This window comes from Musa acuminata, chromosome BXJ3-8 (assembly GCF_036884655.1).
Source record: "Musa acuminata AAA Group cultivar baxijiao chromosome BXJ3-8, Cavendish_Baxijiao_AAA, whole genome shotgun sequence".
In the NCBI taxonomy this organism is placed as follows: Eukaryota; Viridiplantae; Streptophyta; class Magnoliopsida; order Zingiberales; family Musaceae; genus Musa; species Musa acuminata.
Window position 1 is genome coordinate 3,899,266 of NC_088356.1, and position 21,608 is coordinate 3,920,873.

Here is a 21,608-nt window from a genome sequence, read left to right on the forward strand (position 1 = left end):
CTCTTCCAGACTCTTGACAATGCATGAATGACCAGTGCATAAAATCATCTCACTACAAGAAGAGATGCTATTTTCCTGAAAAATAAACTCTGAATGTGGCAACCTTACCATGAGGTTAAGACTAACTCTAAACGACTAATTTCGGTACTTGGTCAATCGGAGAAATTAGGATGATACGAGCATTGAATCACCTTCAAGAGAAAGAAAAAGTACCTCAAGTTTCCAAACATCAGCATTGGATGTAATTTGGCAGTCATCTGAGTGAGAGCTTCCAGGTGCCTGATATAAATCATCATGAGCAACTATTTGCTACCAGATTTGGAAAGTTTGTACCCAAGTGCTTCATTGTAGGGTACCTGCAACATAAGCATGTTAGCTCGGATCCTTGTCTTGGACTACCTGGGCGGCTTGCGGACCTCATCCGCCACCAAGAATTGTCCAATTGGACCACAAACCATGGAACAATATGCGATAGATCTGGCACATTTGCTTGGGCATGGGGACCTGCCTCTGTGTTTGGATGTATTTGGAACTTGTGATGCCTCCTGAAAGCTTGCTCGATACTTCTCTCTGTGTCATTCTCATTTGGCATGGGAATCTTGTCTCTTTGGAACATAAAGATTTCTTGGAGAGAGATATCTCACCTTTAGAAGAGGGAGCCAGAATCAATGACCTCAATGGAGAACATTCTTGGAGAAGATTAGGATTAGCCCATTTCAAGACTCAGATTGGTCCGAGGTTTAGTCAGATGTAGTCCCTGTCCTATTCCATAGGAAAGCCTGTCAACTTAACAAACAGATCAAGCTGGGTCAGTATAGGACAGTAACATATATTTATGAAAGCTGACTACTTTAGTACAGGAAATTATATTTGTACCCAACAAATAGGAAAAATGTACAAGTTAAAAGAAGACTATCAGGTGACAAAGAAACTTGAGAAATCAAAGTGAAAGCCAAAACCATAGGAAAAGATTGGCATTTTTCAAACACGACCAGCTGAGAAACACACATTTTGGTAAATTATTGAAAGACTGAATGGAGAAAGTATCCAAGTAGGCATTGATTTCCACTGAACAGCACAACTCATTAAAATCCGATCCAGATCCTGTCTGGGGCCACAAATCCTATTCTATCTTTCATTTAGTACACACTATGAATACATTAAGAATTATGATGGCCATGGACATAACAATACATTATTATATCCTGGTATCACACAAGTTAAGTCGCTTACATGTTCCATGACAAGGCTTTCCATAACCTGAATCTGAAACAAAACTGTTAGGATCAAGAGCACTAAGAGGGGGGGGGGTGAATTAGTGCAGCGGAAAACCTTCTACGAAAAATAAAAACTGCTTTCGTTCGTTAAAAGTGATTTTGGTAAGAAAGCCGATTCGTAAATCACTTTAACTTTTGTTTAAGCGAGATGCAGCAAAGATATAAATACGGTTTGCAGTTATGATTCTAATCAGATAGTAGGCGCAAACTGAAATATGATATTCGTACGAAAAAACTGATTTACGTCTAAATGCTGATTCGTAAATCACTTGATTAAGCGAGATGCAGTTTAAGCAAGGATATAAAGGCAGTTTGCAGTTATGATAGAAATCAAAACGTAAACGCAAACAGAAATATGATGATCGTACGATGAAACTGATTTACGTCTAAACGCCGATTCGGAAAGTGCAAAGTTTGAAACCCGATCGTATATGTGCAGAAAGCAGTAAGCTTTAGAGGAGGTTTGCAGTAAAGATAATATGCTCAAAGTAAATGCAAACCGAGATTTAGAGTGGTTCGGTCAATCTTGACCTACTCCACTTTTGGCTTCCTCCACCGACGAGGTCACCAACGTCAACTAGAGGCCTTCCTTCAATAGGCGAAGGCCAACCACCCTTTTACAGTTTCACTCCTTTTGACGGACTTAGGAGACAACCCTTACAGAATTTTCTCTCCTCTCTTTAAAGCTCAGAACTTGGAAGAAAAGAGGGAGAAGAACTTTTGGCCTTTACAACAATTTTGAGCTCTAAAAATCACAGAACAAGATCAGGATTTCGGTGAATATGTTGTTTTCTTTCAGTGCTGAATGGGTGGGGTATTTATAGGCCCCAACCCAGTTTGAATTTGGAGCTCAAAACTGTCAATTCCCGGAATTCCGGGATCTGGCGGTTGCACCTCCTAACTGGAGCGGTTGCACCACCTGGCAGAGCTCGAAGACTGAGCCTCTGGGCGGTGCCACCTCTGTCAGGGGCGGTTGCACCTCCTGCCAGAGCTCGAAGACCGAGCTCAGGCGGTGCCACCTCTTGTCAGGGGAGGTTGCACCGCCCAGTCTCGCTTGGAGATTGAGCCCAGGCGGTGCCACCTCTTGGCTGGGGCGGTTGCACCGCCCAGTCTCGCTCGGAGACTTAGCCCAGGCGGTGCCACCTCCTGGCTTGGGCGGTTCAACTGCCTGGCAGAAATCAGGGTCCGAATGAGTTGATCCATTCGGCCCAATTTGGGTTTTTTAGGGGCCCAATTGCCCCAAGATTAAGTTAATGGGATCACCTCCCATTTCCAACTTAATCATTGTGCTAACTACGATATTTCCTAAGACATTTACTGCAATCTTGCTCCGGTGCGTCAATCGCTTCTTCCGGCGAGCTTCCGACGAACTTCCGTCGATCATCCGATGAACCCTCGGTGATGCTCCTGCGAACTTCCGACAAACTCCTGGACTTGCGACGATCCACTTGGCGAGTTCCGACGAGCTTCTTTGGCAAGCTCATGGACTTCTCGGATTTGTTCCTGCAGAACCTCCGACGACTATCCGAACTTCCGTCGAACTCCCAACGTAATCATTGTCTTGACTCCGGCGCAACTTCTGCTGCATATCTTACTTTCATCGTAGTTAATCCTGCATACTTATCTCAACATATAGATTAGATAACAAATGACAATTGATTTCATCATCAAAATCCGAGATTCAACAAAAACAATTTCAGTAAAAATTAATAGAAGCCTTGCGATGCAGCAATATCCTAGACAACATGATCTGTTGTTGCTATCTTGTTCAAAGAAAGAATGAAATGGCCTCAATCGACAACCTTGAAAATAAATGCAAGCTTGTACTTGGGACTGACACCTATATTCAATGAAACAATCAAAACCAGTAAAATCAATTTAAAAGAAGCACAATTTTACATGTTAACATGACTCCTCCCCCCCCCCCCCACACCATACCACCAACCAATCAGTGCAAGGAAGATCCCAAAAAAATGAAGATAATGTGACATGATAAGAAAGACGGCCTGATTATTGACATGTTGAAAACATTTCATTTCTAGTTCCATGTCAAAACTATCTTACTAATACAAGTGTTAAACAAGCCACAATGTTTGATATATAGTTGATCAGCTGCGCATTGCTGTCTATCCAACCCACCAACTGACAGTGCACACAGTAGTAACATAGTACATAGGTTTTGTACTTACAGAAAAAACAGCTGTCACAATTTGAGGACCTCTCTTATCTTCAGTGCTTGAGATAATGACCACCAGATAGTGGCGAAAAATTTCCTATATGCTGACTTTACCTTGCCTTCATTATTTAATAACCACAAAAGAGAAGTGTTGTCCTATCTCTTGGTATCCATTACAAATTTGTAATATGCACAAGAAGTCAATCAAGCAAAATCAAGAACCATTCACCACTTTAGCAATCACCAATCAGCAAGAGTTTGCACATTCCCTGTGCCAGTCTGCAAGAACATCCAAAGCAGAAGCGTACTGCATTGAAAGCTAGAACAATTAAATAGAAGTAACAATTAAATGAGTGAAAAAAGGGTTCTATTGAAGAAACCACAGCGCAAAAAAAAGTAGCAGAACCAACATATACAAACAAATATAATCATTTATTGCCAGTATTAAAAAAGCTACATTACATGATCTCAATTAGATCAGTGTTTTGTCCAAGAGAATAGCAATGGGGTTTTGAGTCCCTTGCATTGGATTAAGACTAGAAAAGAGCTAGAGAATCCATGGCCAGTCTCCAAATTGATCAAGTAAAGGACATGATGACTCCTGGAATTATCCAACCAACAAACAATGACCAGACCACTTATCAAGCTCATTGACAGGAAGCTTAAGATGATGCAGAAATGGACAACCCCAAAAGAATACAGTGCCAATTATCACTCCCTGGTTGCCATATGGATGTTTCCTGATATGGTACCGAAGGCTTTGTCATCTCACTGATAAGCACAGAAATCAAGTCATCATTTTTGGCTAAAAAGATTATAAAAATTTAATATTGAACCGATATATTCAAATTTGACATGTTACAATATCTGCACGAAGCTTCATGTGAAGTCACATATTCATGACCTTTTGGTCATGACTAATTAATCATGAGAAAATCATCATCTAAAGCAACTACTGAAACTGTTCATTGCAAGAATCTGCACCAGATGGAACCTGGATGGTGAAGAGAGATATGCGTCCCCACTTTCTACACCTAAGCCTAGGACAGACCAAAACTTCACTATATTCTTAGATGATGTGAAGATTTAGTTAGCTGAGTTATATATATACATATATATACATATACATATATATATATACATATATATGTATGTATGTATATATGTATATACATACATACATACATACATACATACATACATACATACATATATATATATATATATATATATATATATATATATATATATATATATATATACATACATACATATATAAAATTAATGTACATATATAAGAAGAATAAAAGACATAAGAAACAATCTCCTAAAAACATCAAAGTAGGAGAGGCTTTATGACTGCATTTCTTTTCTTTCCATCAATCATCTATATCATTATAAACCTCTAAAACAACTTCCCTGTAGCCTTTCCCATCAACAGCAGAATGAAGTGATGCAAACTTAAATCCTACAGCATCTTCAGCAATACGAGCCCGTTCATACCACCTTTACTCCACAACCATCATCCACTAGTATAAGATATATTGTTTGCACTATCTTCAGCTCACTAAAATCTATCCGAGAAAACCCATCTAAAGCACTACTTTTCCACTGAGCAATAAGCTAATTCTACCAAGAAATGTTATTATATATTTTTTGAATTAACATGCATAAGTTCCTTGTTGAACTGTTCTCAGGTTCATTTTAGCCACAAATCATGGTTTTCAAGACAACTAAAACTCCAAATATATGGTTAGTCTACTATAACAGCAAATCATTTGGCAAACTAATGAAAACATGTCTTCCCTTTGTTCCCTTTAACTTATAACTAATTTTAAACTTAATGACCCTTAACTTATAATTAATTTTAAACCTCAAGTTATTGATTATTACCAGAATTTTCCTATACCCTTGATCTAGAAAATGCCCACTGCAAGATTGCTTTAACAGTGTAAGATCTTTGATGCAATGGTTTCATCATCCTTTTCCACCTCTTCTAAGGAGAAGAAAAATAGCGGGCAGAGGATGGTGTAGAAACTGATACGAGGAGAGGGCAGAAGTTGGCTATGGTCAAGATGGAGTTCCAAGTGCTTGAGGAGAAAGGTCATGATCTGGCCCGACTAAATCATTACTACCCAAAATACTCAATCTCAACTTAATATCAGCAGTTCCATCTAACGTTGTAAATACATAAAAATCTTCTACATCCAATGTGGAACTAAACTGGATGTCACTATCTTTTTTCTATAACCAAGATTTATCCCAAAGTTCAATGCTAATCTTAGATTTAATCCCTATCTTCAAGACTTCAACTTTATTGACCAGAGGGATCTATTACTGCAACCACGGTACATGAACACTTTAAAGGATATCAAATATTAAAATGTTATGGTGCTAGCTAAAGCATTATTCTGGATAATAGTTTTATCGTGGTGCTAGCAAAGATACACATTCAAACACGTAAAAATTATAAAAAAAATACATATTGGAATTGTTAGCTAAAACTCACCGAGTAATATCTCAATATCAAAAGCCATGGAACTTCATGATCAGCCATTCAGTTGTTAATTGTTAGTTTAAATAATTCCATCTGTAATCTGTCGTCAATTTGCTAGAGAAAAGGTAGGCCTTCATAATTTTGGAAATCATCTGGCATATGTCGACCATAATCTAATAATTCCATCTGCAGCATCCAATTAAAATTTTACGACACACACGCATCCTCAGGATTTCCATAGCCACGCTTCCACATCATCCCAATGACTGTCTCTGCCTCTAATCTCCTACCTATGTTGGAATATCCCTTGTACAAAATGAAAAAGGTTTTCTTCGTTCGACCAAATCTAAAATTCTCCATCTCATCCAGAACCCCATGCATCTCCTCCAAGCGATTCTGCTGTCCATACATCACCATCTTGCAATGGTACAATGACCGGCAAAGCCGCCACCCTGCATTCTCTGCCTGTCTAATGAACCCAGCTAGCCGGTCCACTGCATTACTTTTGAAGTAACTCGATATGATGGAACGCATCACCCCCACTGTAGTTACAACAGTGTTGTGCTGGAATGCCTCGGATATTAGTCCTTCCATCGCCTCAGTTAAGCCTTCCTGTGCATACATCCTGATCAAATGTACATTGAGACAATGTCTATACTCATCCCCTGGAATCAACTTCATCAAGGCCTCCACCTTTCTGACTCGATCAGGGTGACAGCTCTTAGTATAAGCATATATCATTGTCCGAATCAAAGGTGTCTGCCTATTGTTAATCATCTCCTTTATTTGATCATAAGTCTTTTCCATCTTCTCTAGATTGCTTGAGTGGGCATAACCTCTTAACATCAGGAGGAGGGTTTCAGCGTCAGGCTTGATTGGTCCCTCCACCATCGATTGGTACATCCTCTCCATTTTATCCCACATCCAGGCCGTAACATATGCGGCAATGGCAGTGTTGTAGGTGGTGATGGTGTAGGAAAGGTCCGAATCATCAATTGCTTGGAGGACAGTCTCCATATGGTCCACGAGCAAGGAGCGGCCAAATACCGAAAGGAGAATGTTATAGGTGACAATGGTTGGCTTGCAATTGAAGTCCTGCTTCAGATCCTCGAAAACTGAGACGGCTTTCTTGGTGAGGCCACTGTACATATAAGCAGACATGAGGGCATTGTAGAGGCAGGCGTTGCGGAGGCCGGCATCTATGGCGTCAGAGAAGAGCTCCGTTGCCAGGCCGACGTTCTTGGTGCGGCCCGCCAGGGTGATGGCCTTGGAGTATTCCTCGGATAGCATCGGGATGCCGGCGTCAGCCAGCTTCTTCCTGCAGTTAAAGACCTACAAGACGATGCAAGATACAACCTTTAAGGATGGTAGAATGATTCGGAATCCTAGGAAATGGAGAAATCGGGAGATAGAGAGAGTGGCGCGGGGGAAGAACCTGGAGGGCGAGGAGGGGGCGGGACTTGAGAAGGGAGAGGAGCTCGACGGAGGCGAAGCCGGCGGGGAAGCAGAGGAGTAGGGTGGCGAAGGAGACAGAGTCCAAGAGAGCCGCAAGATCCTGGTCGTCGGGCAGGGCGAGCAGCTGGTCGGCTAGGGCGGAGACGGCGGATCGAAGTGCCTCCTTGCCCTCGGTGGCGACGGAGGCGGGGTTCTCGGAAAGGAGGAGAATGCGGTCGCGAAGGTCGGAGATGCCGTTGGAGCAGAAGCCACGGGCGGCAGCGGCAGAGGTGAAACGTAGGTCGTAGGGGGAGCCGTAGAGCGGGGTTTGGAGGGAGGCTATACGACCGCAACGAAGAAGTAAGAGGAGGTGGCTCACTCTCGCCATAGCCGCCGCCGGGCGCATGGGGTGGCGTCGCCCGTGCTCTCCAAACTGCTGCGCTGTGGAAGGGGATTTGGAAATGAAAGGTTGGGCGATTGCCGGTGAACGGAACCACATGGGCCGGGCTTCCCATCGCAAATGAATGAGGTAATTACATCCCATAATTAGCAATGTTACTTTAAATAGTAACATGGAAGTCCTTATACTCACATTTATTCTCAATTCTTCTCAACTTCATCGATCGAAAAAATTACCCGTATTGTCACATACAAAAGGAGCTAAAATGAAAATAATAAAAATATAATTTTATTTTTTCAATTATTAATTTTATATCAATTTCTTGATCGTTTCCTCCTCTCCTCCTCATTCAAACTTGCTCATCCGTTGCTCATCGCCCATCGCCCATCATTCACTCGTTGCACCCTCTCGCTCATCATACATGCTTGCCCGCCACTCATCCATCGCACTTGCTCCCCTGCCGCTCGACCGCCACCCCTCTTTCCAACTTGATCGCCCATCGTCCTTTTTTCCAATCTGATCGCCCACTGTGCTTGCTTGCTCGTCGTTGCTTTTTCCAACCTGCTCACCCGTCATCCCGCTTTCCAACTTGCTTGTTCGTTACTCGTCATCACCATCTCCATCTCCATCTTTGTTGACGTAAAAACCCGAGTAGTATCAGCCAATTTGTTATTTTTTGCCTTAAGAACTAAGTTGGTGTGGTTGCTCCGCGATATGAACTCAAAAGCATTTTCCCAAGGATTAGAGAGACTTGGTACGAGGGGGTTCTATATAGACATAGCTTCATCTTATTTACCGCTCTTGCAAAAATAGAGATACACATGACATACACAGATAGCAAGCTTCGCTAACGATGATGAAATTATCATCGACCATGGTGGGGATGCCGAGGTGGACGATGAGGCAGGTGTGGGTGAGCATATTGGAAAGAGGGACGACAGGTGATTATATTAGAAAGAGGAATGATGGGCGAGCGACGAGTGAGCAAGTGTGACAAGTAAAGATGATTATATTAGAAAGAGGGGTGATGGACGAATGAGCAAGTGCGGCAAGCAAATGATCGACCAAAAGTTTATATAAAATTAATAATTAAAAAATAATATTTTTTACATGGCACCATACGTATGATTTTTTACATATAGACAAAATTAACGATATAAAAATATTAAAATTTAATATTATTTTTTAAAATATAAAGACAGATGTTAATCATAATTAATTACATAAAATAATTTATAATACCCCTCCAACGTATCATGCAACAAAGTATTCACATGGCCGGGCTGCCATCACAAACATGGTCTCAGAGAGACATTCGAATGGTCGTGTGTGGAAGGCTACAATGAGAATGCAAAAACGTCCCATCATTTTTTTTGGCTCCAACTAACTCGTCACAAATGTACAATCATAAAAATTACAAGTTTCAAATACTTTGATAAAAATAACAAGTGCAAACAGCGAGGAATCAGATTCGGCAAGATACCTGAGTAGTACGGTGTCTATCAGAGAAACTATTCATCGAAGTATATGATCTAACTGCGACAGACTTCATGTTAATATGATATAAATCAAAAAAGAAAAAAAAAAGACAACGTTTTAACAAACGTTACAGCTCCTCCTACAAAAGCCGGCCAAATCTGCAGTTCCAACCATGTACTCTGGATTCTTTGTGCACTCTCCAAGTGCAGCCCACCTCTCGCAACTTTCGTTCTCGTCTGTACAGTTTCCTTGACTTGTGATAATCTTGTCAAAGGAGGCTACGTGAATCCACTTTGTGGCCGACCATTTCTCACCTTCTATCACTGGGCACCCTGCGTGAAGGCTGCCTTGATCTGTAGTAGCATCTGGATGAAGGCTGAAGAACAGAAGAGCATTCCCTCGCTTCGGCTTAACTAAAATGTCAATCAGATGCAACGATCACAAATTCTCCAAAACAAGATGAGAAGGTGAAGCACTGTTACAAGTGTTTCAGTCTCCTGGACCCTCACCTGCTTTTCCTCGCTGGGCACATTCTGAAAAGCTATCATCCTTGGCATCTTCACCACGGTGCCGAGGTTCCTGCACAAAGCAAAAGAGACAATCACCAAAAGCGACACTCCAGATGAAGAATAAATGATGGAAGTTTGACAAATGGGATATCTGATGCATGACCATTTTGTTATCTCATTATAAGTTTCCTTGCGCTAAAGGAAACAAACAGAGGTAGCAGTAGAAATAACCTCAGCTGAAGGAAACACAGTTTCACCACCTTTGGCCACGTCTGTTAGATACATAAGAACAGTAGCAATACGATGACCACCACGAGCGATATTAACCTTATCAGAGAAGTAATCATAGTGGGGGTCATACTTCTGTCCAGGCTCATACCGTAAGACTTGAATGTCCTCACCATTTTCTGTATGAAAACAAATATCAACTGAACAATCTTTTAAAACACAAACAAAGTTATGTCACCATTTTTTAAAATGATGATGTCATTATCAGCAATGTGAATGGTGATACCTGTCAGAAAATAAATTAACTCATTCAATAGGATAGAAGCTCCAACCAACATGTTGAAGCCAAAACTACTTTTCTGTATCAGAGAACTTTCTGGTGACCATTTCACACTACTTAACATGACTTGGCTATTGGTTTTATCAAGAAAATGATTATGAACAATATGCAATCATGTTATTTATATGTACGACTGCAATACAATTGTGATTTTTTGAATAATGGAGGAACATTATATCTGGATGTTTTAGACAATCTATCTATGGTTATATTGGCTCCTTTCAATACAGGAATGCGCTACCACAGAACCCAACTATTGGTTTTCAAATATTGGTGGGCCTATCAAACACTTACTATTTTCGTACTCAGTTGTAGAGTCCTTGTGATATCGAAAGTACAGGGGACCTGTTAATAGTTCAGCAGCAGGAAATATCAACCTATTTGCTTGTTGGCAGTTGCTGCTGAAAAGAATAATCGCTGTGAGGATCTTCTCTGAGGTAAAATATAGCATTATGACCAGGAAATTACAGTAACAAACTTCAGGTTCACACAAGGACGAGCGTCATGATCTTGCATATCCTTTTCATCTAGTTCCTTAGAAAACCATGCTCCATGTATCAATGATGCCCATGGGAAGGCTTGCCATGAAGACACTAATTGGGCCTTAAAGTAATTTATGGAGTTTTATCAGGAAATTCAACCCATTGATGGTCCTTGATAGCTTGTGCATATGGTTCTTCTGGCAAAGTTCTTATTCAAAGGTGGTGTCAATCAATTGGCATGCAAAATTAGCCTCAAAACTTGTTCTTACACAGCCATTTTCATAAAAATATCAGTGCAAATGTCTATGCAGATCCTGATTAATCTGTGGTCTACTTCTTTTGGCAATTGGCAAACTCAATCCATTCACATTATCAGGCCATTTCAGAATTGTAATTTAAGAATTGTTCAGTCACGTTTTTGAGGTGGAATTTACCACTTTCCAGAATGTCAAAATGCTGGGAAACATTGCCCCTTTGTACATCACTTAATAGTTCACATTAAATTAAATGGTCTACTTTCACAATCAGAAAAACATAAAACCAACCACATTTATAGATATGCTGTACTGCCCCTTTCATTTCAACAAAGAGTATATTGTCACTCAAGTTGGAGGGACATTAGATTAACAATAAAAGTGAACTATCAGAAAGAGTAACTATGCTATCAGAGGACAACTGTCTTGTGATTTTCTCATGCCACTAAAGGTTAACTAAAGTTACTAAAGTTACTATAGTCCATTCTTCATGGTTCCCATTTTGTACTTTCAACAGAACACTGACTTCCCTTCGAATTGATCTGATGTTGGGTCACAAATTCCAAATCAGGAAAATGATCAGACATATGGATGACGCAGGAGCAACAATCCTAAGAACAGTACCTTCCCATTAAGCACTGTAAGTAATTTGGTATGCCTATAACATTCCATTGTTAAGAAAATGATTTTTCATTTGTGTATAAGCAGCTTTATGAAACTAAAATGGCTGTTAGTAAACCAAATTTAAAGGATAACAACATAACCTCTATAATTAGCTTGGGTTCAAAACAGAGGGAATGGGATGCAATAAAAGCTATTGTGAGTCAAGAATAATCGAAAGAGTAACATATAGGTAGTTTCTGTCAAAGCTTGGAGGGTATGAACTGTGAGTAATAGGACCAATGGTACTCTTATTACATGAATGGTTAACATAATTAACTAACAAACCAATGGTACTCCTGTTACATGAAAGTTTAATGTGATTAACTAACAAATATAAGAAATTTGAGAAAAATAACTTTGGTTCAGTGAGTGTTTTAGAGATGACAGAGTTAAACTTGAAAGGTACATTAACGTAGGTATCTTATGTATGATTAAGCAGCTCCTAGTGTCAAAAAATAAAGAAACCACGCAAGTGAGCAGCCAATCAATAGATTAGCATAGGCGTAAATCCTTACCTTTTGCACCTTTTATGTATAAAATAACAAAATATCAAGAAAAGGTTCCTTGGCATCTGATATTTGCTAATGGTTTAGTCGATGATAACCACGTAAGGAAAAATCATAAGAAATTGAGAAGAATCTTCCAAACCTAAGGGCTTTAGTTTAATTGGATCGACACAGAACACAAAGACAATACCTTATTTAAAATTAAGCCAAAAAATGAAAATAGAATATAGATTACTCCTACAAGTACCAAACAAATAGAGATTCTGATCCCTTTTATCTAATATACAACAAATATGAGTTTGAAAACTATATTCTTTACCACCATGAGAAGTAAAATCTTACAAGACAAAGATAAATCAGAACACCACACAGTTAGGAAGCAAAAGAACCTATGCAACTAAAACAAGAATAGTGAGATTGAAGATTGTAATTACTGGGAACTAAGACTTATCATATACCTCCTAAACCAGGGGTATTTCCATGAGGATACAATTTCCCAGTAGAAATTTTATAATGCATGAAAGAAAACATAAAAAAGAAGGACGCCTACCAAAAAAGCGGGAGTAACAAAAAGAAACAAATGAAAGATCAAAAACCAAAAAAAGATGTAGATCTTTATATGACTTGAAGAATAAAGACTTCACAGTTACATTTATTGAACAATGGGATTCCAACCTTACAGCAGTCTTTAATGGTAAGAACAAGGTTTGTTGTATGTTTATTTCACATTATACCTTCTCTTCAAATCCTCATAATATTCTCTCATGATTTAGGCCATAGACTCTTAATAGTTTGTAATCTGTGTTTATATTTATGAATAGGGCAAGCCACACTTGATGATTAAAAGGGTGGAAGGATAGAGTTAACTAACAAATTATACCTCAAAACTAATCGCATGGATGTATCTCCAGCATGATTTATGATTCTTAGTAGATCAGTTAATGACTAAGTTTCCTGTATCCACTATTTTCTTCACTTATTCTTTCTTTTCATATAAGAAGTTCTGTTTGAACTCTTCGTCCTAAAAGCAACTAGGTGGTCAAAACTGACATAATGAACAAGTAAATGGAGTTATAAACTGTTTCCAGTCAGACAAATAAAAAGAAAATTGCATTATTCTTGTCATCAATTCATCAAATGCTTGTTATAGCACCAGCAACATTGGCACATATACAAACACTCTATCCCTTCAAACAATTTCCATTTGATTGTTTGTGATTTCCAATTAAGGTAAAATGTTGGTGTTTTACTTGGATATGATGTAAGAAACTTAGTACTTTATTTCAGAATCCTCAGAAAGCAAGCAAGCTATTTTGGCTCTTGTGGCTAATTTATTGTTCCTGGCAGGCTGATGCATGCCACTAAGATATGCTATCTCTCTAGAATGTCAAGTGCTGATTGACACGAGTACTACTAATTTTTTTCTAGCGTTATAATGAACAGAGAAGCAATTATAGTAGTTCAACCATATCCAGCCAGGCAGCAAGACTGCAATCACTCAAGTATTCACTACATGAAAAAAAATTGACAACCATGTAGCAAGTCCATGTGAATAAATCCTTTCAGGAAATCAGAAAAACTATTACAACTATGGTTTAACATGTATAAATTTGATATGAATTAGAAGGTTCACCTTTAGGAAGAAAGGTCCATGCGGCAATTTTGTCCTCAATACCTTCAACAATTGAGTCCTGCAAAATGTTTATATCAGATGCAGCAAAGTCAAAATGATCATCCACTTAAATGCATAATAGATCCTTCTCCATCTAGTCCCTACTCTTCTTCCACCTGCTTTCCCCTTCCTTCCTATTTCTTTTTACACATATTTTTCTTTCCCCCAAGCACCCAATTTTTCCACTTTAAACTTCCCCATCAATTCTTCTATAGGACCAGACCTGAGAATTCAAAATACATCACAGAATAATTTTGTTGGGTAGTTTTTTCTAGTAAAGTCGCATGTATAACCTGGAAATTGCAATATATGACACCGTGCTACATTACACAAACAAAATGGCATCATAACAGCATATAACTAATGTAATACTTGTTCGTGTTTGTTATCTCAATTCAAGCTTTCTGATCTTCGTTTGTTGGCAAGATATCATATCTTTTCTTAGATATGCATTACTGTTACCATGAATGCTTATAGACACACCTTCAAAATCTTTAAAATGCTCAATATGTAAAAATGCATACACATCAGCATAAACATATCCAATTTACCACAATGAATCTCTATCTGTTCACAGAAAACTTCGCATCACTGTTCATCCTGTTAGACATCATGCAATATAATACAACTCTCTCTCCTGCCTCCCTCTCCCTCATTTATTTTTTGGGGGCAAGAACATGATGCAGGAACTAAGTAAAGCTCACCGACAGAACAAGATTTCAAACCTTTCCCTTGTTGATGAACATCCCGGAGCTAGTCCGGACTTCGCTCAACGTGCTTTTACCCGACAGATTATCAGCCACAGCCGACCGCTTGAGCTCCAATCTCGCCTGACCAACAGCATCCCTTCAGATCTCAGCTCCAGACCAAACCCCATAACAAATTGAAAATAAAAGAAAAGAAACGTGGCAGGAAAAGACGTCAAGAGGGGATTCGCAATATCGGATCGTACTCACGAGAGATATCAGGTGATCGCATTCTTCGTCCGTCAGGAACCTTTCGTAGACGAAAGCCCTACCACCACATTTCCCCAAACTTCACAACCGATCCAAGGAGAATACCCAAGAAACACAAGAAAAAAGATCAGCGAGAAAGGGTTTGAGCACTGACCGAGGTTTCCAAGAGAGCAGCTTCGATCTGGATGGATCAATGATGGGATGGGGCAAGGATCGCTGGACTAGGACGATGAAGAGAAGGAAGGGCAAGAGAAGGGAGAAGGGGGGAGCTCTGGATCTCCGAGATCCCATCAGAGGAAGAGCGGGAGCGAGAGAGAGGGAGTGTGGAGAATGAGGAAGGGACGGGGGATTGATCGGATCTGCAGCATGTAGGGCAGTCCTGCTATCTTACCTTCTCTAGTAAAAGAGGAGAAGCGAACGTGTCGCCTGATGAGGTAACCAACGTGTTCCGTTCGGAGCGTTGATGCGGGCATCAAAGGATCGGACGGCCAAGATTGTCCAACGCTTTCCCCTCCGGGTTCCTTATCGGGTTTATTAATTGTACTTGGTAGTTAATTGGCGGCGATCTAACAGTCTGCTCTAATACATTAATTATTGTGGGCATTGCAGTTCCCTATGCATTTCTAATTCAATATCAAGAAACTATCTACATCATTCATTTATCAGATAAGCATTTAAACCATCAATATTAATTGAGTTAACTATATATAAATTCTTTTAATGATTTCTATATCAAATCTTTATCATCTTTTCAATGTCCACAATTTATAGAGTTATGAGAAAAATCAACCTATATTTATTTCTTAACTAATAGGGAGGTAGGTAGCTAGCTAACCAATCTTGAAATATTTACACGTAGCACCAAGAAACGTGCATCGCGGGCGATCCGTTGCAAGAACAAATGGCAACGGGGCAAAAAGCACAACCAACGCCGTTGTGTGATGCGCCGCTGCACCTTAAATTCTACGTGCTGAACTGGGAAACCGATAAATCTCGACGTTTCCCAGTTGTGTTTCCATCCACGGCGTTCGTGGCCGTACTGCCGTGTGACATGGAAAGCTTCGTCCTGGTGGGGTCCATTGCCTTCCTCAATCGCAAGGCAGGTATCTGAACGAGTAAGTCATTTGCGTCTTGTTCAAGAGAAATAATCCATCCCTCGCTTTGAACCCCTACCTTATTATGTAAGAGAACAAATGAGGAAAACATGTGTTCTTTCCGATTACATCCCCCCAGCAGCTACCCTTTAAATGCACCCGTCTCTCTCCTTCCCTTTCGCACTGCACATGGAAGACCAGACGCTCTTCTTCACTCCGCCGTCTCAGTTTCCGTTTTTGGTAAAGAAAGTGAAGATAGAGACAGAGAGATAGCGAGCCATGCAGCGCTTATATAGGACCGTGCATGCCCTGCTGGGGTTACCTCATCGCGACGACCGTCGGCGGCAGCCGAGCCCGGGTCACCGATGCCGGAATATTCCCCCACCGTACGGCGAAGGGCTCCGCGTCGTCGCAGACGACCAGCCGCGTCCGCCGAACGTGCTCGAGTGCTCCGCCATCGGGAGACTGCCGAATCGCGTGGACCCCGGCGCTCGTGGACTCCACGAGCTCGACCGCCGCGGGGGCCTCCGCTTCCTCACCGAAGGCCTGGGGTCGGAGAGCTGCGACGGGGGGATGGAGGCGGAGGAGATGACGGGGAATGCGGATGCGTGGGGGTGGAGGGGCCCGCCGCGGCAGAGAAGGGTGGCGGAGTCGAGGAGGCGGCCGCCCCTCCCACCGCCGCTGCCTTGGCTGGCGGGGCGGCGGAGCTGGTTCATGCGGGCGGTGAGAGAGGGCGGGCGGATCCGGCTGACGGAGGTGTGGTTCGAGCGGCCGCCGAATATTCTCCGCGCCTCCCGCGGGGGCGGGCGCCTCCGGTTGGACCTCATCGCCGAATCAGATCGCAAGGAGGACGACCGCCACGTCGTACCGGGTCAAGAAGAGCGTGAGGGAGCAACAATAAAAGCAGATGAAGGAGAAGAAGATCCCTATAATGTCGATGTCGAAGAGGAGGAGGTAAGAGCACCGGCAGTGTCGCCCGAGAAGACGGTGACGCTGACGCGGAAGGGGAAGGAGCGGAGGTGTCTGATGATGGTGAGTGGTAACGGGGATCCCACCTGGTGGAGACGCCGCCCCGTGACGACCGCGTGAGCACGTGCGACGTCACCGTCTCAAGGGTACGGATTAAGGTCGAGGATGAGTAATATTAGGTTGATATTGGATATGTTGTATTTTTGGTTAATAATATTAGGTCGAATATTACAATATTAACTGAAATTTCTTTCAATGTTAATTATTTTTTATTTTGGAATATATATATATATATATATATATATATATATATATATATATATATATATATATATATATAACGGCAATTCCTTTCATAACAAAGACCAACAATGGCAGTATCTATTCGGAAGCAAAAGAATACAGCTTCCCGTGTACTGTGACACCACACACTTCTAATCCAATACATGATCAAGCAACAGCTAAAAAAGAAGACCGTGTCAAAATCTATGAACAGGAAAACGAAGAAGGAAGGAACGAGAACAACTACAAATCAGTATCCCATATTCCTTTGGATGAGGAGGCATCCATCTTCACAACTCTCTGTTTCCATGGATGATGCCTGCTGCTGCTGCTCCCGTCAGTCTTAGCTATCACCATGTCCACCTTCACAATGTGATGATCCGAAGTGCCTTTGGATGAGAGCACACCGTAAGAACCAGGCACAAATTTGTAGGGCGAGTATGGTGAGGACAGGATGTAATCTACTCTCGTCCCATACTTGCAGGTCCCCTGCACATCTACAAGTAGAATTGAGAGCAGAACCATTACTTCTCCTGCAGCAATCTGAGCTCGAGCACAACCAACTGGCGGGGGAATGGTTGATTACCTTGCCCCTTGGCGACCACAACAACAGCTTCACATTCCCCTGCGAAGTTCTTGGCATCCAGGTACTGTTTCCCCCTTAGGAACTTCATCACCTCAACTTTGGGCGTTGGCTTCCCAATTTCTTCATAATACTGCAAGAGATCAGTAATGTTCAGAAGCTTTGCATGGTACAAAGAGATGGCCTCCCCAACTTCTGCAGACAAGGATTCATAGGAAGACTACCTTGACGATATCCGCCCATCTCTCTGCAGAGTAGTCTGTTTCATCAAGAGAGTTGAGGCCACCAACCAGGATGTGAGGTCGGTCACTGGAACGTAGTATCGAGTTGATCTGTTTCATCCTCCAGTTCTCGTCGAGGTGATCGAGATGGGTGCAATGGAATTCTACTTCTCCTGCTCCGGGGACCTCGATGGTGGCTTTCAGCACATTCCTGTTCGAAGATTTGCAGTTTTCTTGAGCATGTGAACGAGTTCTTACGTGATCACCCACAAACAAGCCATTAAGGATACTTTCAGATGCTGGTCAATCTTGGTTTAACAATTGAGGAAAGAAAAATGGAAGGATCTGACTAGATTGTGAGAACAGCAACAATGTTCGTGATACCGAACATCAAAAAGTAGGGATGTTTGATCACTCAGAGAGGCGATGAGCTCTTTAATCTATACAGTAACAAATATTAGAACACCCGAAAGCTGCTATCAGCTAGTTCTAACTATGATTGCCCCAGTCATCTAATCTACAAGGTAAAACACATTAAATCTTTCTCTGGATGTCAAAAAGATTTCCTAGGGAAGCCAGGATATATAGAACTCTGCAATCAGAGCCAAGAAATTGGTGAAGGAAACGTGTTCCTTTTGCAGAAGAAAGAACATACCTGAAGTCAGCATCGTCCAAGATCTTCTCAGCTTTCCACTGCTTGATGGGCCACTTGGACAGTATCGCATTCCCGTACTCCGGCGCCCAACTCTCTGCAAACACGTACTTCATGCCCAGCCCCTCCGCCAAGTCCGACAGCGGCTTCATCCCTTTCTCCTCTTCTGCCTTCACGTTCTGCAGTCCGATCACATCGGCTCCTACCTCTCTCAGAACCTCTAAGATGCTCCTGTCGGCCCTCAGTTTCTCCGGCTCCTTCCCCAGACCATGGACGGCAGACATGCTAAAGCTGTGAGACACAGGAGCTTTGCCTTTCCACGCTGCGGTCGTCTCCTCGCCCACTTGCCTCCGTGAACTCGACTGCTTGCTCCTCTCCACCGAGATCTCGTTGTCGGGAAGATTGATGGACACCCTCAGCTTGGCCTTCGCCAAGCTCGGCTGCTTTAATATGCTCTTGGGCCTGTCGTTGGCCGCCTTGCACCGCATGTCAAGCTCCTGCTCGGCTCCGAGACACCTCCCGGACTTGGGGACGGCAGGCGCCATCGAAAACATGGCGGCGTTGAAGGTAGCAAGCCGAATTGGCCTGGTCGATTCGGGGACGCCAATCAGGTCACCGGACCGGACCGCAGGCTGATGACGATTGCCACAGACGGCTTCACTTTCCTGCGTTGGGCGGCCGAATCTATAGATCGGGACAGTCGTCTTGGCTCGGCGGCGCTTGAGGGGCCACCGGTGTAGGGAACAGAGGCGGCGGAGCTTGAGGGTGATCATTCTGAGCATTGGGGTAAAGTGGTCAGAGCAGGAGAGAGGTGGTGGCTCCCTTGAATTGGAGGAGGACAAGAAGCCTGCTATGGCTTTGGACAAACCATAGCTCTTCCTTCCTCTTCCCCTGCTTCCTCTTCCTGCACTGCTGGATGACATGGGATGGGAGAAGGAAAAGTGATTATTAATGTAATTAGTATTATTAGGTTTAGTTAGAGAGGTGGACTAAGTAGCCTTCATCCTCCCAAGGTTCCTTCTTTTTTGTGTGTGGAACAGAACAGTTCGACAGATGTCGAGGAGATAACGGAGGGAAAGATAATTATATGTCCTCCCAACTGCCCCAAAGATGGTGAGGGTCCTCCACAGGTCCATTGGCCAGCAGGGTGATGGTGTGATGCCTCCTTTTCAAGGGCAGAAACAACTGGCTGCCTCAACCACTCCAATGCATGCAACCAGGATCCTTCTTAGTCTTGCTGTGTTAGCTCACAGTCTTGTTCAGGCAATAGAAAACTCACAATAAGAGAGAGAGAGAGAGAGAGAGAGAGAGAGAGAGATGACTCATATGACAAGGGGTGCAGCAGCATGGACCCTATCTGCAATCAAGAGCAGTATGTACAGTGTGGATCAGAGCAATAACTTTCAGTTTGAAGCAACTGAGGCTACAGGTTATGCATGCAGGTTTGGAGTGCCAGGACGCAGATTATGGTCCCCTTGGGAGAGAGGCCAGCCATGAACCCCACTGCAGAAAACAGAGAAACATGTTTTCATTTACCTAAGACCTTGTCAGCAGCCGCAACCTTCATCTCAAGCTTGGATCTTTCTTTAAGCATAAGGCAAGCTGGCCTTGAATCCATACAAATGCATGTTGTCAAGAAGCACTTGGATTTTTTTTGTTCTTCCTTCCTATTCAGGGGAACTCAAACCAGTGGTTGGGGAAGAAGAGGCTGCAAATACTGAAGTAGAGAAACAAGAGGCGAAAGAGAGAAAGGTAAAGAAAAGGATAGAAAGAAAAGAGAAAAAGAAGGAAAAGGGCAATGGCCAGAAATAAAGCTTGGAAAGAGACAACCCACAAAGCCATTGTGCCTTTAGAATCCATGAGAATTCAGTCATTCTACTGTTACAGACCCAAACCTCCTTTTCAAATTGAGTCAGATTTAACCAAAGAATTCCGATCTGAGCTATCCTCTGACGAGTACAGATGAGAGAAACAACATGTTTACATGTTCAGCTATCAGTTGCAGAGTGCACAGGACAGTGCCTTGGCAGCTTCAAAGAAGAAAGAGAGAGAGAGAGAGAGAGAGAGAGAGAGAGGAGGGCTTCTTTCCATGCACTTTGCACCATATCATCACGCAAGACACTGCAACAGTGGAGCCGCTTGCGACTGCTTGCCGTGCATCACCCTCAACATCGATCATGCAGTACATATGATACCTAGTTTTTGGCATTTAGCCACTGCTCTTTGGACATCAGCAAGGACAAGACATGCTCTCATCTCATAAAATTCATGCTTGATGGTGGAAGGGTGGCCCAAATCTTGCTCAAGCTGCTTGGCTTCAATTTGCTGCTGGCTTTGAGGATAGCTTAGTGGACCTTTTGTTTCACTTTGTGATATAGAAAGCACTAGTCGACAAGGCCATCCCAGTATCTGTTCTTGCACATCTCAAAGCCCTGGAATCAACTTTTCTCTGGGATCGAACATAAAGGCTGTGGCAGCAAAAAGGTCAAACTGTTGTTAAGTCTACACCAAATGACCCATTGAGTGAAACAAATCTATCTTAGCTTGTCAAACAGTAGAATTTGGGTCATGCCAAGTGTTAACTCAAAGATCAGTACTAAGATGGATGTTGTTAAGCTCTGGAGCAAAAGGCTCCTTCTCTATTAGACATTGGGTTGACCATGCAAACAAGTATGGCTGGTGCTGTTTACCCTCCTTTTGTGTGTTTATATTCTAAGGTCTTTTGTTTCTAGTTGATATGCCTTCTGTTTTCCCATTTCAAGTCTTTCAAATGAGCTTTTCTATTAGTAAGAAGCTAATGCAAAAGTTACATCAGTGTGTGGTTTGGGTCTTTGATGAATATGGGTTTTATAAACGAAGTTTGGTTTTTAATTATTATAATTAAGGATTCAAAATATCATTTGATATATTCTAAAAATATAAATTAGTCTAGTT

At 42.1% G+C, this 21,608-nt stretch overlaps 3 protein-coding genes across 9 annotated transcripts; all 3 read right to left on the reverse strand.

The window, feature by feature from the left end:
* Positions 1 to 49: 49 nt before the first annotated feature.
* Positions 50 to 7,890, reverse strand: LOC135644754 (pentatricopeptide repeat-containing protein At2g30780-like). Of its 5 annotated transcripts, XM_065162634.1 has the most exons (5): positions 7,386 to 7,890; positions 5,963 to 7,282; positions 3,467 to 3,760; positions 357 to 786; positions 50 to 279 (listed from the first exon to the last, which is right to left on the reverse strand). In XM_065162634.1, the coding sequence occupies exons 1-2, from the start codon at positions 7,881 to 7,883 to the stop codon at positions 6,158 to 6,160; spliced, it is 1,623 nt and encodes a 540-aa protein (XP_065018706.1). In that variant the 5' UTR covers positions 7,884 to 7,890; the 3' UTR covers positions 50 to 279; positions 357 to 786; positions 3,467 to 3,760; positions 5,963 to 6,157. The 5 variants fall into 5 exon arrangements, with proteins under 5 accessions (XP_065018706.1, XP_065018708.1, XP_065018705.1 ...); XM_065162636.1 differs by having other exon boundaries at positions 50 to 786; positions 3,467 to 3,732; XM_065162633.1 differs by having other exon boundaries at positions 50 to 786.
* Positions 7,891 to 9,133: 1,243 nt separating this feature from the next.
* Positions 9,134 to 15,253, reverse strand: LOC103993735 (probable prolyl 4-hydroxylase 4). 2 transcript variants are annotated; one of them, XM_065165573.1, is made up of 8 exons: positions 15,028 to 15,253; positions 14,874 to 14,931; positions 14,643 to 14,747; positions 13,879 to 13,936; positions 10,004 to 10,179; positions 9,773 to 9,842; positions 9,578 to 9,676; positions 9,134 to 9,499 (listed from the first exon to the last, which is right to left on the reverse strand). In XM_065165573.1, the coding sequence occupies exons 1-8, from the start codon at positions 15,162 to 15,164 to the stop codon at positions 9,381 to 9,383; spliced, it is 822 nt and encodes a 273-aa protein (XP_065021645.1). In that variant the 5' UTR covers positions 15,165 to 15,253; the 3' UTR covers positions 9,134 to 9,380. The 2 variants fall into 2 exon arrangements, with proteins under 2 accessions (XP_065021645.1, XP_009412183.2); XM_009413908.3 differs by having other exon boundaries at positions 9,134 to 9,676; positions 15,028 to 15,251.
* Positions 15,254 to 17,299: 2,046 nt separating this feature from the next.
* On the reverse strand, positions 17,300 to 19,731 carry LOC135644783 (uncharacterized). 2 transcript variants are annotated; one of them, XM_065162696.1, is made up of 4 exons: positions 18,678 to 19,731; positions 18,026 to 18,233; positions 17,805 to 17,934; positions 17,300 to 17,707 (listed from the first exon to the last, which is right to left on the reverse strand). In XM_065162696.1, exons 1-4 carry the CDS (start codon positions 19,595 to 19,597, stop codon positions 17,562 to 17,564), a joined length of 1,404 nt encoding a protein of 467 aa, XP_065018768.1. In that variant the 5' UTR covers positions 19,598 to 19,731; the 3' UTR covers positions 17,300 to 17,561. The 2 variants fall into 2 exon arrangements, with proteins under 2 accessions (XP_065018768.1, XP_065018766.1); XM_065162694.1 differs by having other exon boundaries at positions 17,300 to 17,715.
* Positions 19,732 to 21,608: the final 1,877 nt, after the last annotated feature.